Source organism: Simochromis diagramma, unplaced genomic scaffold (assembly GCF_900408965.1).
Source record: "Simochromis diagramma unplaced genomic scaffold, fSimDia1.1 OVJJ01000320.1, whole genome shotgun sequence".
NCBI classification, from domain to species: Eukaryota; Metazoa; Chordata; class Actinopteri; order Cichliformes; family Cichlidae; genus Simochromis; species Simochromis diagramma.
Genome location: NW_024386773.1, coordinates 7,480,525 through 7,494,896, shown reverse-complemented (window position 1 = coordinate 7,494,896; position 14,372 = coordinate 7,480,525). Strand labels below are relative to the sequence as shown.

Here is a 14,372-nt window from a genome sequence, read left to right as displayed (position 1 = left end):
AACTTTTCAATATTTAATTCTTATGATTAAAAACTGCAACAACAACTTTCTGTCTCACATATGTTATTTGCATTTAGATAAAGAATCTACTAATTAACATCACACCAAAACCCACACTGGTGACCAGAGATGATGTGTAATATGAGATAACCATATCCTAGCATACTGCTGCCTTGACAACAGCTTTCCTGACCCATTTGTGACAGCAGAGTCCTACAGTTTGACATGCAGGCTGATATTATTTTATATATTATTATTTAATACTGTTTATAATACACTGGAGTCAAGTTTTAATGGCTTTTTTTGTAAAGTAATTGAAATTAAACACATGAGACATCAGTTAATTTGATGTCATCTGTTCTTGACAAGTATTTTAAATGCTGGGTAAAAAAAAAGGAAATCAGCAACATTACAATGCAAATATTTTAATATTAAAGAACCTAACTCAAACAAACATTAAATTATGTCTTGTGCAAAAAAGAAAAGAAAAATCGAGGAAGCATCATACAGTAGGTAGCAATGAGTTAAAAATTAACATTAATAATTAAAAACTCATGACGCAAATGGACTTGTAACATCGGCAATAAATGGGTCCTGTGTAAATCTAGATAGCAGCCGTCATAAAAACATATACTGATTCACAGTCAGATATACATATACAACACTTATTTTTTGATGAGTCATCAAAAGTGTCATTGCAGAAAACTGCAAATATGTGGGTCACAGTCCGTTTAAGTCGCCTCATTATGGATGTGAGATTTGCTTTTTTTGCGCTTCACTTTACCGTTGGACACTGGGACATCCAGCGACTCCAGACGGAAGGGGCGAGGCAGGATGGCGTCTGAGCTCACAGACAGATTCACGTTAGAGCTGCTCACGGAGAGGTGGCCTGCCACGTTAACTAGCGGAGGAGAGGGGACGGCAGCAGGAGAAAAGACAGACAACAGTAAAAACTAAACAAAAGTAAGAAAGTGAAAAAGAAGAAAAATCTAACTAATCTAAAACTAAATGGTCTCAATAAGTAAAAATATAAAATATACAAAAAAGGTAAAAAAAGAAGCCAAAACTTAAAATGCTCAGAGAGATAACCTAATGAAAAGGCTTCCCAAATGCATTACAAAAGTTTACTGTAACAGTATTAAGTGTAGTACGTGATTATTTTTTGTTCCTGCCAGTCAGGTTCTAATGAAAAGCAGAAACACAAGATCACAGCATACAAATATGTTGCTAAATAAAAATGAAATAACATTCAACAGCAGAGCTAATTCACTAATTTAACTGGTAATATGTACTAATTAGACTGCCTCAGTTTCTTTTCTCACCGTGGGCTTTTGCGGTGTCACTTCCGAGGAGCTGGCTCGCCCTCTTTGACTTGAAGTAGCTGCTGGCAATATTCTCACTGTCACTTCTGTCCAGCATTTGCTTGTACCTGTCCTCCTCCACCTGCTAAAACAGAAATGGCCTCTAATCCTGCTAGAATGTGTGTATGTCAAGTAAAAGCCTATGCATGAAATGCAAACACACCATAAATGCTTCTCCAGCATCAGAACCTGAGCCTCTGCGAGCTGAAGCTTTTGGAGTCACTGCTAAGAAAAAGAATGTGATTAATAAACATTTAAGGAAAGTAATTTGCAAAACAAACAAGATTTACTGTTTTGTCAAAAAAAAAAAAAAAAAGCTTTCACTTTTCTTTTTTTTTTTACATATTATACCCCACCTGAAGGCAGTGTTGTTTTCTGCACCATCACATCTGGCAGTCTCCACGTGGCGCTGTCCTCGTCCCAGACAGCATCCTTCTTCAAGCGGTCCAGGTTGCTGTAGTTGCAGTCACGGCGCACCAGAGGCACCATACGCTCCAGCAGGCTGTGCAGGAGCTGCCCTTCCTTCTCCAGCCTGCGTATAGTCGCCAGGTAGTCATTCCTCTCCACCTCAAACTCTGCCTGCAGGTCACGGATCTCCAGTTTGGCTGCTTTCAGCTGTTGCAACAGTGACGAAGCATGTTATTCATGAGAAAACTAGCTAAAACCCACTTGTTAAAAACGTGTCATATGTAGGGGTTGACATTCAAAGAGAGAACCGTTTTAACACACCAAATTAGTAAATCCCTGAAGAGATAACCTAATTTTTCCAGGTTAAAAAAGTTAATAAATTGCCCAATTTAAATTTAGTCAAAGTCACCTTCTAATACATCTCCAGACCGCTGCTGTTATTTTGGTATCACTATTTTGGAAGTCCATTGTACTTGTGCCTCTACAATGAGTGTTGGATCTTGCCCAGTGTTTCAAAACAGGGAGTATAATACTTTAACTTGATTTTGGAGAATTGTACAAAGTCGTAGGAAAGATGGTGAGCAAAGACTGGGTTTTTGTGGCCGAAAAACTGTTGCCTTTTCAATGTGTGGTGATGCTGTTGTTAAGGCTCTTTCCACTGGATGTTCTCCCACAGATGCCCCAGGATGTTAACGCACAAGTCTGCATTTATAGTCTGAAAGTGTGGTATGAATTCGCAATGTACAATCCCATTCTGGTGAACTTGCACTGTTGTCAAAATTTGACTTTTAAGGAGTAAACTTTGTCAAGAGCAGGGGTGCATGAAAAGGAGATCTTAGGGAGGAGAAATAGATTTCTGTGGGTGGATAACCCAAACTTTCTGATCGCTCCTTGAAATGTACAGAAAACCCTTAACACATATGCTTTCTCCCAACAGAAAGATTGCATTTTGCATCTGCTGTAAGCTCCCTTCCACTCACCTTGCCCTGAACTTTGACTAGCATTTGGTTTTTGGCATGGACTTCTTCCTGGATAGAGTTGTAGACATTCAGCAGCACATTTTCGCTCTCCTCGCTGTTCTCTGACAGAGCATGGACAAGCTGAGCTTTTCTCTGGTCAGCAAGTTTTTTTCTCTGCCGCTGTCTTTGTTGCAGCTCTTTGTTCCTGGCCTGCTCCCCTCCTACCACCTCCTGTTCCAGCTGCTGCAGTCTGAGGAAAGATTGAACACCAAGGACACCGCATAGATGCGTGCTTAGTATAATTCTTGCTATATTATTCTAGTGTAACCATCAATGTATGATATGTTAAACATAACTGTTCTGCTAATTACCGGATTATGGTAATAACACAGAAGAATGCAATGATGTAAAAGGATGCAAGGGTAAGCACATACAGAAAAATATACAGCTGGAATCTGATTATCCACTCCATTTGTAGCCAAAAGCATAAGTATGACACATTCATCATGGAGTGTGATAAGAAGATTGTAGATACCATCATAACAATATGTTTAGTATCCTGTGAACAGTGTTGAAAATGCTCACAAACCAGACCCATAAGGAGTAGAAATTAGATGGATCGGCTGATTAAGACATATCATATATAATAATAAAATCATAGCTATGAATCTGAGGAAGTGTTCATGTTAAGGAAAGTTTCCATGATTAGAACAGAAGCCTACAAACCTTTCCAGGACGTGTTTCTGGTCTAGAGGCCCCGGTGCAGTTGCATCAGAAGACTCCAAGAGTCCAGCTCTATCTGGATCTTTTTCGGAAAGCTTGCTCGCCAACATGAGGGAATAAAATTCAACATTTTGCCTACATAAGATTGCCTTGTTACCTTGTTGCAGGATACGAATATGATTTGAACAGGAGTGATCTTTATGGAAAGTGGGGCTGGACACTACCTTAGTCTGGGAGGTTTCCTCAACTGTACTGTGGCACATGGGATCAGTGCTCATGCAGAGTTCTTCCAAAGCAACCTGGGATGTACAGCTGGCGCCCACTAATGTAGAGAAGCGGCACAATACAAAGAAGCATACATGGGGAGAATCCAACAGCGGAAAACTTTTGTTCTGTTGTTGGCACAGGATGTGCTGTTACCATTCTTGGGGACAGAGCTCCCCCTGCTGACTTGGGCCTTCTCCAGACTGGACAGTTTTGATTCATAGGAGGAACGCAGAGCAGCGATGTCCTCCTGCAGCTTCGCCTTGGATTCCTGCTCTGCATTGTATTCAGCCTGCAACTTGGCCAGCCTCTCCTCGTACTCCTGCAGAGACAGCAGAACACAGATCATAAATCACAGGCTCTTTATACAATGCATGCTTAAAGTTGAAGTGATAAATTGTTGTGTGGGATTGGTCCATGTTTGCCTCTTTAATCTTTTCCTTCCTTTCTTCAGTGGGGGCGGACTGTGGCCTTGAGGGCACAGCAGGGGATGACTCAGAAAACTGACCAGCCAGCAGACCTGCATTTTAAATAAAAGTGGGTTTTTTTTATAGCACTGGTAATTAAAGAAAGACAACATGCAAGAAAATAAAATATTTCTCTGCATCTAAAAGAGGCTATGTGTAGATTTAGGAATATTAAGCTAAAAAAAGCATGCTGTTTTTCTATAAAAATTTACTTGAAAGGTCAGAAGTGCTCAGCTGGCCTGTGAGGAGCGCCCGCAGCTTCTTGATTTCCTCCTGATACTCTCGGAGCAGAGCATCCTTGGGGTCCTCGTTGATGCGAGGCCTGTTCTGGATGCTCTTGGCCCGGTTTGCATATCGCAGTGTACTTAGGCTTTCCTCATAATTGTTGTCTGCGGGCGAAAGACAGGCGATCATCAGGGTGCGGGTGTTTCCTCCCAAAGAGTCCTGCAGCAGCCTGGTCAGCTTGGAGTCTCTGTAGGGGATGTATCTGGAGCGTCCATCTACCAGGGCGGAGATGACGTTTCCCAGGGCCGAGAGGGAAAGATTGATCTTTGTGGCTTCGCGGAGTCGCTCGCCGGTAGCACCAGTTTTAGACTGACGCTCACTTCCTGCCAGGTCCACAAGGTTGAGTTTTCCTGCCCGTAGATGGTCCTGGCCAGATGAATCTGAGAATTTGAGTTGACGCAGGAAACACAAGCAACATTCAACACTGTTACAAAGCCTTATTATTTACCTTTATTAACCTGGTATGTTTTATTCAATGGTTTGAAAACTACATGCAAGCACAGGCAGAATATGCAAACTATTAACAAGGAGATTCATATACTATCAAATTTAAAGGTATAGCGCCACAGAACAAAAATAACTGATGACATTATGAGATATAAGAGGATCACAAAGTAGAATATCAGCATAGACTGAACAGATATAGTGAAGGCAAAGATATTATAAGTTCACCAGTGCTGCAGATCTCCAGGTGGATGGTGAAGATTGAGTGGGAGCGTGAGGAGTCTTTGTTCATCAGCGTGTAGCCCACTGCCCGGTTCCTCCAGCCTTTCTCTATGATTCTTTCACACTCTCCCACACTGTGCACAGTGTGCATGGAAAGGTCCCGTACATATACCCCACGCTCTGGGTGCTCTTTCAGCTAGGCATTCATCAGCCACACAAAGCACACACATACGCACAATCAGCTAGTCTGTCACCCTGTTACAACACCTTGACCTTTAAGGAATCAACTGTGCGTTTAAATCACCATGGCAACAGGTACAGTACTGTGCAGAAAACAGCACACTCACCTTGCTGTACTAACCAAAGAACAATAATCCATTTGGCTTCTTCTGATACAGTGTAGCCTGTTTAGTTTATCTAAAAAGCAGGGACTCACCTCCAATCTCTGCTTGGCATCGCTTCCCAAAAGATCTCGGATTTCTTCATTGTAAATCTCCAAGTAGGAGGCCCTCACCAAGAATTTCGTATTTTCTGCACACTAGCTTGCACACACGAGATAAAACATATAATTATTCTATCAGTGCTGAGACAAGCCGAGACAAAAACTAAGAGCATAATATTACGTATGCATGTTGCAAGCTACGAGATCACAGTGGTCAACAGACATACCTGAATGCTCTCAAAGATGTGTTCAAAGGCCCGCGGGATGACACCCTTCTGGGTTGCAGGTTCAGACACCCCTTGCATGGTGAAAGACTTTCCACTTCCAGTTTGTCCATAGGCAAAAATTGTCCCATTGTATCCCTCAGTCACACCCTGTAAAGGTGACATTTTTAATTTTATTTAATTTTGAGGTGAGCAAAGGGTATTCACAATGACGTCTGCATTCATTAGGAATTAGATATAGGCTACTGATGTTGGGCTGAAGGTGTCCAGTGACAAGCGTGCTTCTTTTATAGAGCCCAGCTCTGCAGGCTGGTAATAAAATCAAGCTTACCTCAACCAAAGGATAAGCAATCTCGTTGTACATCTGCTCAGTTGTTTGATCAATATAGTAGGTCCCATCAAAGGTGAACTGTTTAGGTGGCTCATCCACTGCACCTGGCTTTTCTATGAAGCACTGGCAGCGCTGCAGGTCCATGGTCAGCACCATCTTACAGCTGAGCGCCTTCTCCCTGTCATTCAGGGGCCTGCACCTGACCACCACCTTCACCGACTCTGACCCCATGTCTCAATAATCACTACCGAGCAGCTGGCAGGTGTAAGAGATAAAACTAATGTAAAATACAAAGCCGCTCCGGTCTCCTTCGCAAACACTCAACGTTTACTTAGAAGTACGACAGCAGGACCTCGATGGCTAACATCACCTTAATAACAAGATGACAGCAGCAGTTGACTAACGGCCCACATTTCCAGTGAGGTTCAGTAAGAAGCGATCAGCAGAAATATCTCCAGGTACAGTGTGGACGGATCTCGTCAGGTATCGCTTCAGGTCCTGTCCCATTCTGTTCCTCTCCCCGAGGCGTTTGAGGTTGCTTAGCAACCATAAGTAACCATTGAGGAATGTAACAGGCCCAGACCCGCGGCCATTTCCGTGAGGACGGAGTGAGGTCAAAGGGCGAAAAACAGTCTACTTTATGCTTCATGTGTTACCGTCAAGAAACTAAAAGTGAAAACATACTTTAAATAAAGCAAACTGAGACGTTTAAAGAGAAAAGAAAGACTACGGATGCACGTCATGTTCAGTTGTTATTTAATGTTTTGCTAATAATCACAATCTTCTGTTGTGAAACTAATGTAGGGGGGTGCAGGTAGATGGTGTGCAAGCTATGAACAAATCAACTATAGTCAAGACGACACAACATGATAACCACAATCCCAGAGAATGATTGAAATCATTTTGTACCATTTATACTCGACCAATGAAAACTCTGAACAGAAATTTAGTCATATTAACAGATACCACATTATCAGCTAAACAAACTGCATACAAAAATATGAGTAAAAAGGAGTAAAAGTTTTACATTTCAGTAACATTGTTACTAGACAAGGAAACAAGAAGAAAAAGTGTGGCTTTGCCATCAGGTGTAGTAATCAGTGATTAATTCCCCTTTACAGATTCAGGTTCTTAGTTTCATGTCTTAAAAAAAAAAAAAAAAAAAAAAAAGGAATAAAAGCTCCTCTGATGTTTTATAGGCACAAATAAAAAAATATATTTTTAAAAGCTTATGTTGAAATAAAAATAATAAAATCAGAAACCACAAAATATATCTTTAACACACAAGTACCCTCTTAGGAAATGGATACTGTTCACAGTAAGTGCCAACACTATTAAACAGTGACTTTGTTTTACAGTTAAACCTTCCCGCACCAAAACACAGATAAAAGATAAATGTGCAAAAGAAATGATCAGTGTCGCTTATTTTGTGCCCTCTGAGGTTGGCAGTCCACATGTTCCAGTGTCCAGGGTTTACATCCATTCGTTTCTGTGGGTACTTTTAATTTTGGCTTCGTTTGGGCTGAAGCTTTACAGGCTGCTGTTTGCTGACGTTTTCCTCCCACTCATAGCAGTGGTTCACCCGAGCATAGCTCAGCAGACATGGCAGCTCGTCCTCAGTCTCTGTGTAGTGCTCAATCAGCTCAGCCATGGAATTGAATTCAGTCTTGCATTTCTACATTTATAAAAATAAATAAATTAAAAAGGACACCAGTTACACATGATTATAAATCAACTATGACATTTCTAATCAAATACAAACAATTATTATGGTTTTCGAGAATAATATTGTCAATTAAGGTGGTTGCCAAGTGGAAACCTCCAGTGCAGTTCTCCAAAAAGCCACTTGAGGGCTCTAGTTAAAAACAGACTGTATAAAATTTGGAAGTCACCCACTATAAAGTCCTAATGTACAGGATAGCCTCAAGCTTAATGTTTTTGACCATAACATTTTAACACCACACGGGAACAAACACCCCTTGCTCTCCACCGCACTCCTAATATCAACATTTCATAAAAAGTTTTAAAAAAAAAAAAAATAAAAAAAAAAAAAATCCATGTTTCAGTAAATGTGAACTGAAACTACCAACTGAGCCCCAAATCTTCTTACTGACATGAGTGAAAGAGCTGAGGGCAATTTTATCCACAGACCTCAATTTAATTGGAAGTCGCCACAACCAGAGCTGCCGCCCTCTGCTGGCCATTATAGGGAATGCATATTTAAAGCACTTCCACGTTAAATCAGATATTTCAATATCCCCCCCCCACGACCCCCTTCCTTTTCTATCATTTATGAAAAATATAAGAGCTTGTGAAAATAAAGTAACCAGTGAAAGAGATTAGATTTAATCATAATCTGGTTTTCACATCATGTATATGAGCCAACAAAAGAATTACCTCCAGCACGAATTTCCCTTTACAGGTGTTTTCAATAAGGTGGGTGATCGGGCCAGAGGAGAAGCGAATGATTAGAGAGCCACATTTAGGGTTTTTTGGATGTTGGCACAAAAGGTAGGATCCCAGAACATCATCTGCAAGCAGTGAATAGCTGCTCTCACTGCAATACCAAGAAGGAAAAATCACAGATGTAGTAACAGGAAAGTGACACTTATGAATGCAAAGATGTATTTGATGTGCGATATACTAACGTTGCGATACCAGCCCAACACCACACTGCCTGAGCTAGTGCCTCTTCTGTTTCAGACAAGCTTGGAGCCCGGGATCGCCTCGCTGGCAACTTGTCTAGATCCTTTTCTGGTTTTGATATAATAAGAGAAATAATGTAAAGTTAGATTTTATAAAGGTGGAATATTGCATCACCATGTGACGGGGAAGAAGCATCCCAGATGATCTCAACTCAGTGGACGCTATGCAGTGAGGATGATGAAATAACCCCTCAAAAACAAAGAAACATATTCAACTTTAAAAAGGAACATTAGTAACAGAAATAAAATGTAAGCGCTGTAGAAATGCACAATTACCCATATGAGATGAAATCACTTCATCATGCAGACTAAAATAAAAAAACAAAAAACAAAACAACGAAAAACCCTGACACCACAGCAGTGACTGCCCTTCACCAAATACTGATGAAGTCGCTTTACCTAATCAATTCTTTGAACCTCGATAGCGCTCTGTGAACACTCGGCCCACCTTGAGTTACACTCAGTTGATCCTGAATGGTGCGCTGTTTGCGTGGCGTGAAAGTGAAGGAGCGGTAAGCACCAGAGCGCAGCACTTTGGTGCGTATGACTTGCTTGCGCATCAGGGAGGGAGAGGAGATGGGAAAGACCTCATCTTGGCTGCTTTGTTGGTCATCTGAAGACTTTCGAGTTTTCTGTAGAGAAAACATCACATAGTTTGTACAGATAATTTAAATTTTGAGGCATACATTTTGAAACTGCAGTGCTGTGCAAAAACTTGGGTGCGGTAATTTTTGAAGACATGGGTAAACTTACATTGAAATACAATATATAAAGAGGCAAAACCATTGCAACATTTACTAACAAACTAATATTTAAATTAGTCCATGAGATTTTGGGTGAAGTTAAAAAAAGAAAAAAAAAGAATAGCCAAACCTTAGTGCCAGGTAATAATCCACCAAAAGGAGCTCTTCTGAATGAAACCAGGGCGCTGACACTAAGAGGAAAGCCGTGATTGAGCAGTGAAGGCTTGCGATGAGGCAGTGAGCCAACAGAGTCTATCTGGGCCTCTTCTGGATGCTTCTCCAAGTACGACAGCTGGAAGCAGCGGCACAGCAGCAGGTTCAGGAACTGGGCCTAAAGGAGGAAGGGTGCATACAGAAAACCTAGCAGTTAAACTGAAACTGTGTCATTCTGTGTCATATTGCAGTAATTCATCAAGTCAATTATTAACAGTACAACGGCACTGATAAAAGCTTAGCGCTTCAACACCACAGCTGACAACGTTTAGTCAAGCACAGGCATCTCGCAGAGATGAGGCAACTGCAGTGTCATAGTATTCCCGACCTCTCCATGTTGGAACAAGTCTCGCTGCTAACTACAATGCGGTGAGACTGGCTCAAAACAATTGAATGCTACCAGATCCACCAGTAGAGCCACCTATTATTGTGTCAAACAGGAAGCTTGGCTTCAAGGGTGACTTCTGAAGATACAACAGTCGGTTGGGATCAGATCTGAATTTAGCACAGAAAGGAATTTGTTATCAAAGATCAATAAGCACATTTCCCATCACTCTCTAGTCCAAACCTGTGTGACACTGGAGGGGTTTTTTTATTTGGAGTTACCATGGCAAACTGTTCAGTACTGACCACATTTATTGGATTTAATTTCCTCTAATGTGTCAAAAGCTTCTGATAACAACAGAAATGTTAGCTTTATATTATATCGGCATTACTTCCCTACTCTGGGCTGCTCTAAAATAGTTTGTCTATCAAGATAACGAGAACGGAAATATGGACTCAGTTTCAGTGACACCATTAACGCAAACCTCTAATGTAAACTTTAAAAAGGTTGTTCTCGTTCTCACGTCATTTAAACACATGACCATTTTAATCCTTTTAAAGAATCGCTGTCAAAACCCCGCAATTATTTCAGGCACGGACCAAAACTATGCAAACATATAGCTTGGAAACTTTCTATGATAACAGACTTGAAAAACAGAGAATAGAAAGAAGACGAAGTAAACTGCTAAGTACGACACAAGTAAAAAGCAAAATCACAATGCTGCCAACTCTTTTTAGATCGCTTGATGGAAGTTTTGTTTTAACCACTTGCACATGTGCCTTTGCTGTGCTCCTCTGAGATAAAACAATGCTCCTTCAAGTTGACTTCTGTTTCAGGGAAGAGGGTGAAGTCCCAGCGAGCCAAATCTGGCAAGTAGAGCAAAAATGTGTTGGTCTGGCCTCAAACCTGCGGTCAGTGCACCATGAGTGGACACACAATGTCAAATTTTCTTCCTCTGTCTGGAGAAGTTACATATTATGCATTTTGAAAAAAGAAAGAAAAAAACAAAACAAACTCTTGCATTGTTTGATTTCTGGGTCGTAGCCCATCATCACCTCTGGTAATGATTCGGCATATAATAGTTTGAAATGTCTGGTAAGCAACATGGTGATATCACAAAACACACATGTTCAAGCAGTCAGGACAGGCCTTCCACCGAGTGAAAGTAGTGCCAGAAGCAGCCCATAGGTGCACACAGAGATAACCTTGAATGGGGTTGCAGCTCAAGTATAATCAGTCATTGTTTCTGCTTTTTGTGAGCAGAGTTAGAACACCTTTAATCACACACTTTAAAATATACTGTGCTTGACAGAAGGACTTTCTGTCCAGCATGGGAAAGCGGCAGGGTTGTTATTTGTGAGTAAACAGAAAGCCTTAAATACATATTTACTGCGAGCTCTAACTATAACAGAACAATGGAGAATCCTTACTGCTCTGGCGTGCCTTGCTTTAAAGACATGGCAGTAGAGCTGGGTGTCCGGGCAGCCTGGGTTATGCGCGACAAAGGCAAACTGTGAATCGACGGGTCGGGCCGTGGAAAGAGAGATTCTCCGCAGAGCGTGGGCCATCAGGAGGATCTGCACACAGGGACAGGTCGCGAGCAATAAGGCACGAAAAGGAGAGCGACGTAAACAGGTCAAAACAAATTAACTGTCATTTTCTCTACTTACCGTTTCATCCTCATTATACATTTTCACACCTTTAATGGAAAACTTTAGGGACACTGGCCGTCTTGTCTTGCATGCCTAAATGAATACAGGACTGCATTAGGTACAGTCGTTATCATCACATTCGTAGGTTTAGATAGAAAGATAAAGACTCACTTTAAGGGACTTCAGCTGTGTGTGCAGCTGCTTAATCTGGTCATCCAAACAGTTGTCATCCACAGGAAATGAGCCTACATACTTCACCAGTGAAGACAGGAGGTTAAGCAAACACTCACACAGACACACAAATGCAAAGTCATATTTCCAGACATACCTCTGCTGATCGTGTCACTGTACTATCTTCTCTGACCGGTGCCTCACCCATCGTGCCCTGTGAAAAAAAACGAGATTTCAACACTTGAAGTCCCGAGAATTTAGGACTCCAAGCAGCAGAGTGAAGGAGATTTAAAAACAAGTTGAAAACATATGGACTAAATTGAATGTGCGTTTATCTATCCTCTTGATACTCAGGGAAACATGAAAGACGAGTCGGTATTAAACATAAGCGTAGCAGTCGCAAGAGCCTTATTTTGAAGACGCTTCTTTGGGCGCATTAACGTCGCAGATAAACCTGCTGCTACGAGAGGCTCGATTGTTTTGTTGAGATTATCCGCCACAAAATGCCCCGAAAGAAACCCAGAAAGACAAAACTTTTGAAGGGTTTCCGCCCTGTGGAGTCCAGCAGCAGCGGCAGGCAACACCGGGGCGTCTCCACCTGAGCGCACAGGTCACAACAACACCTTTATATCACAGAAACTCACCCTGAGAGTCGCAACTAAACCCTCCTCATCCACCTCCTCACCCTCGGACCGCTCCGCGTCTTCTTGGCACGCCGACCAAACGCACACCGAGGCCCCCCCACCGTCACACTTTTACCTGCAGCCGTTACGCCCAGGTGTGCAGCGGTATTCCGAGGCGGAGTTTAGTTGAAGAAAGGCGGAGAAAGAGGAGGAGGAGAAGAAAGAAAAGAGGGTGTACGTGAGAACTAAATCAACCAAAACACGAAACTTACGGAATGGCTCAATGAATCACATCACCCTCCCACTGAAGCGGTTTCTGTCCACTCCGCCTGACATTCCCACACAGCGCGCAAGAATTCAAGCTCACGCAGCAAAACCAAAAATAACAGTATGCGTCAATAAAAGTATTTCAAAATTACACTATATTAATTTATAGTTAAAAGCTGTGCACTGAAAGTCCACTAGGTAAAACCTGCGAGAAATAACTGGAGGCGTCACCAAGATGGCAGCCTGCATGGGAAAACTTGTGTCTAGATGAACTTTGGGTCCAAAAGTTAAATCTATTTTAAGCCCCACCACCACCACACACACACCTCCTCCCGATAGTACTCGTTTTTTACTTCAGAAACGATATTTGGGGTCATAACACTGTAATTTGTACGCCTTGCCATTTTATTATTTTGCAGATTTTATCATATGCTATGTTGTGTTATTAGATACAGATATAAAAATACAAAAAGTTAAGGTGCAGCAACATTACAACGATACACAATGAGTCAGTGTGATTCAGTAGTATTTTAAAACCTTTATAATGATACGTGGGAATATAAATTTTGCTTAAGTAACGCTCAGAATACTTGTTTCTCCACTTTTTATCTACAGTTTATACTTCTGGTTATACATGTTAAAAGCTGACATGCACCCATTGTAGGCCCGGTAACTTTTAATGTAGTTACTTTTAGTAGTTTCTCCTTAAAAAGGAGGATTTCTTTGACAGGATACTGACCAACACTCAGAGCAATGGGAAAGCAATAACTCAGTGAAGATTTAAGAACGAGAATTGTAAATTTATAGGATTTGGGAAGCTCTCTTGGATTACAAGATCATCAGTTCAACCTGCTGTACGTGTGTATAAGTTATTTGGATGCATTGTCACACTGCCAAGGTCTGGAAGAAGACCCAAACTGTCCCCCTCAGATGAGAGGAAATTGATTAGGATGTTGAGCAACAACCTGTAGCCACCATGGCTCAAGCCTGCCATGAAGTCAAAACTCCTGGAACCCCAGCATCATAGACAGAGAGTGTTGACCTAGAAAGAAGCCCCTGCTCCAAATTCAACAACGTGAAGCTTGACTTTAATTTACAGCTGCCCACATAGAAAAGCAAATGCCCTGTGGAGAAAAGTTTTGCATACATGCAAGAGGGGTATATGATGTAGCATTTCTTTATTAAAGATCTAAAAATAACTGGGAATTAAAGTAAGTGGAAAATATTTCAGTTTTGAAGATTTTTGCTCGTGTAATTACTTTAATTAAATGTACTGCATATGCTCTCTGAGCCCGTCCCCACGGCTATGCTAACCATTTACATTTCCTGTGGGGGGTTTTTAATGACAAAGACAATCAGGAGGAAAACCTGCTGAATTTTACAAGAAAGGATAGAGGGGGCTGTATCTGCTATAAGGACTAAGATCTTTTGGAGTTCAGATGGAGCTCTTGAAAACCTCTTCTGGTGGCAATTCGCCATCTTTTAAATTGCAGTCTGCTGGGGCACAAGCATCTCTGCTGAGGACAGAAGCAGGCCGATTCAG

The 14,372-nt window shown here is 41.5% G+C and overlaps 2 protein-coding genes across 6 annotated transcripts; both read right to left on the bottom strand.

Annotated features, from left to right (window-relative positions):
* Nucleotides 1-384: 384 nt before the first annotated feature.
* kif17 (kinesin family member 17) lies at nucleotides 385-6,759 on the bottom strand. Of its 4 annotated transcripts, XM_040005799.1 has the most exons (15): nucleotides 6,501-6,759; nucleotides 6,131-6,385; nucleotides 5,803-5,949; nucleotides 5,570-5,671; nucleotides 5,140-5,329; nucleotides 4,395-4,847; nucleotides 4,141-4,235; nucleotides 3,872-4,037; nucleotides 3,676-3,773; nucleotides 3,455-3,546; nucleotides 2,750-2,978; nucleotides 1,718-1,976; nucleotides 1,525-1,586; nucleotides 1,323-1,446; nucleotides 387-901 (listed from the first exon to the last, which is right to left on the bottom strand). In XM_040005799.1, exons 2-15 carry the CDS (start codon nucleotides 6,359-6,361, stop codon nucleotides 732-734), a joined length of 2,418 nt encoding a protein of 805 aa, XP_039861733.1. In that variant the 5' UTR covers nucleotides 6,362-6,385; nucleotides 6,501-6,759; the 3' UTR covers nucleotides 387-731. The 4 variants fall into 4 exon arrangements, with proteins under 4 accessions (XP_039861752.1, XP_039861760.1, XP_039861733.1 ...); XM_040005818.1 differs by having other exon boundaries at nucleotides 385-901; nucleotides 1,323-1,443; nucleotides 6,131-6,759; XM_040005826.1 differs by having other exon boundaries at nucleotides 385-901; nucleotides 1,323-1,443; nucleotides 1,525-1,583; nucleotides 6,131-6,759.
* Nucleotides 6,760-6,871: 112 nt separating this feature from the next.
* On the bottom strand, nucleotides 6,872-12,951 carry sh2d5 (SH2 domain containing 5). Of its 2 annotated transcripts, none has more exons than XM_040005919.1 (10): nucleotides 12,835-12,951; nucleotides 12,097-12,153; nucleotides 11,940-12,020; nucleotides 11,787-11,861; nucleotides 11,547-11,693; nucleotides 9,709-9,909; nucleotides 9,284-9,467; nucleotides 8,779-8,884; nucleotides 8,528-8,687; nucleotides 6,872-7,805 (listed from the first exon to the last, which is right to left on the bottom strand). In XM_040005919.1, exons 2-10 carry the CDS (start codon nucleotides 12,145-12,147, stop codon nucleotides 7,632-7,634), a joined length of 1,179 nt encoding a protein of 392 aa, XP_039861853.1. In that variant the 5' UTR covers nucleotides 12,148-12,153; nucleotides 12,835-12,951; the 3' UTR covers nucleotides 6,872-7,631. The 2 variants fall into 2 exon arrangements, with proteins under 2 accessions (XP_039861853.1, XP_039861844.1); XM_040005910.1 differs by lacking the exon at nucleotides 12,835-12,951 and adding an exon at nucleotides 12,584-12,765.
* Between the last annotated feature and the right edge of the window lie 1,421 nt (nucleotides 12,952-14,372).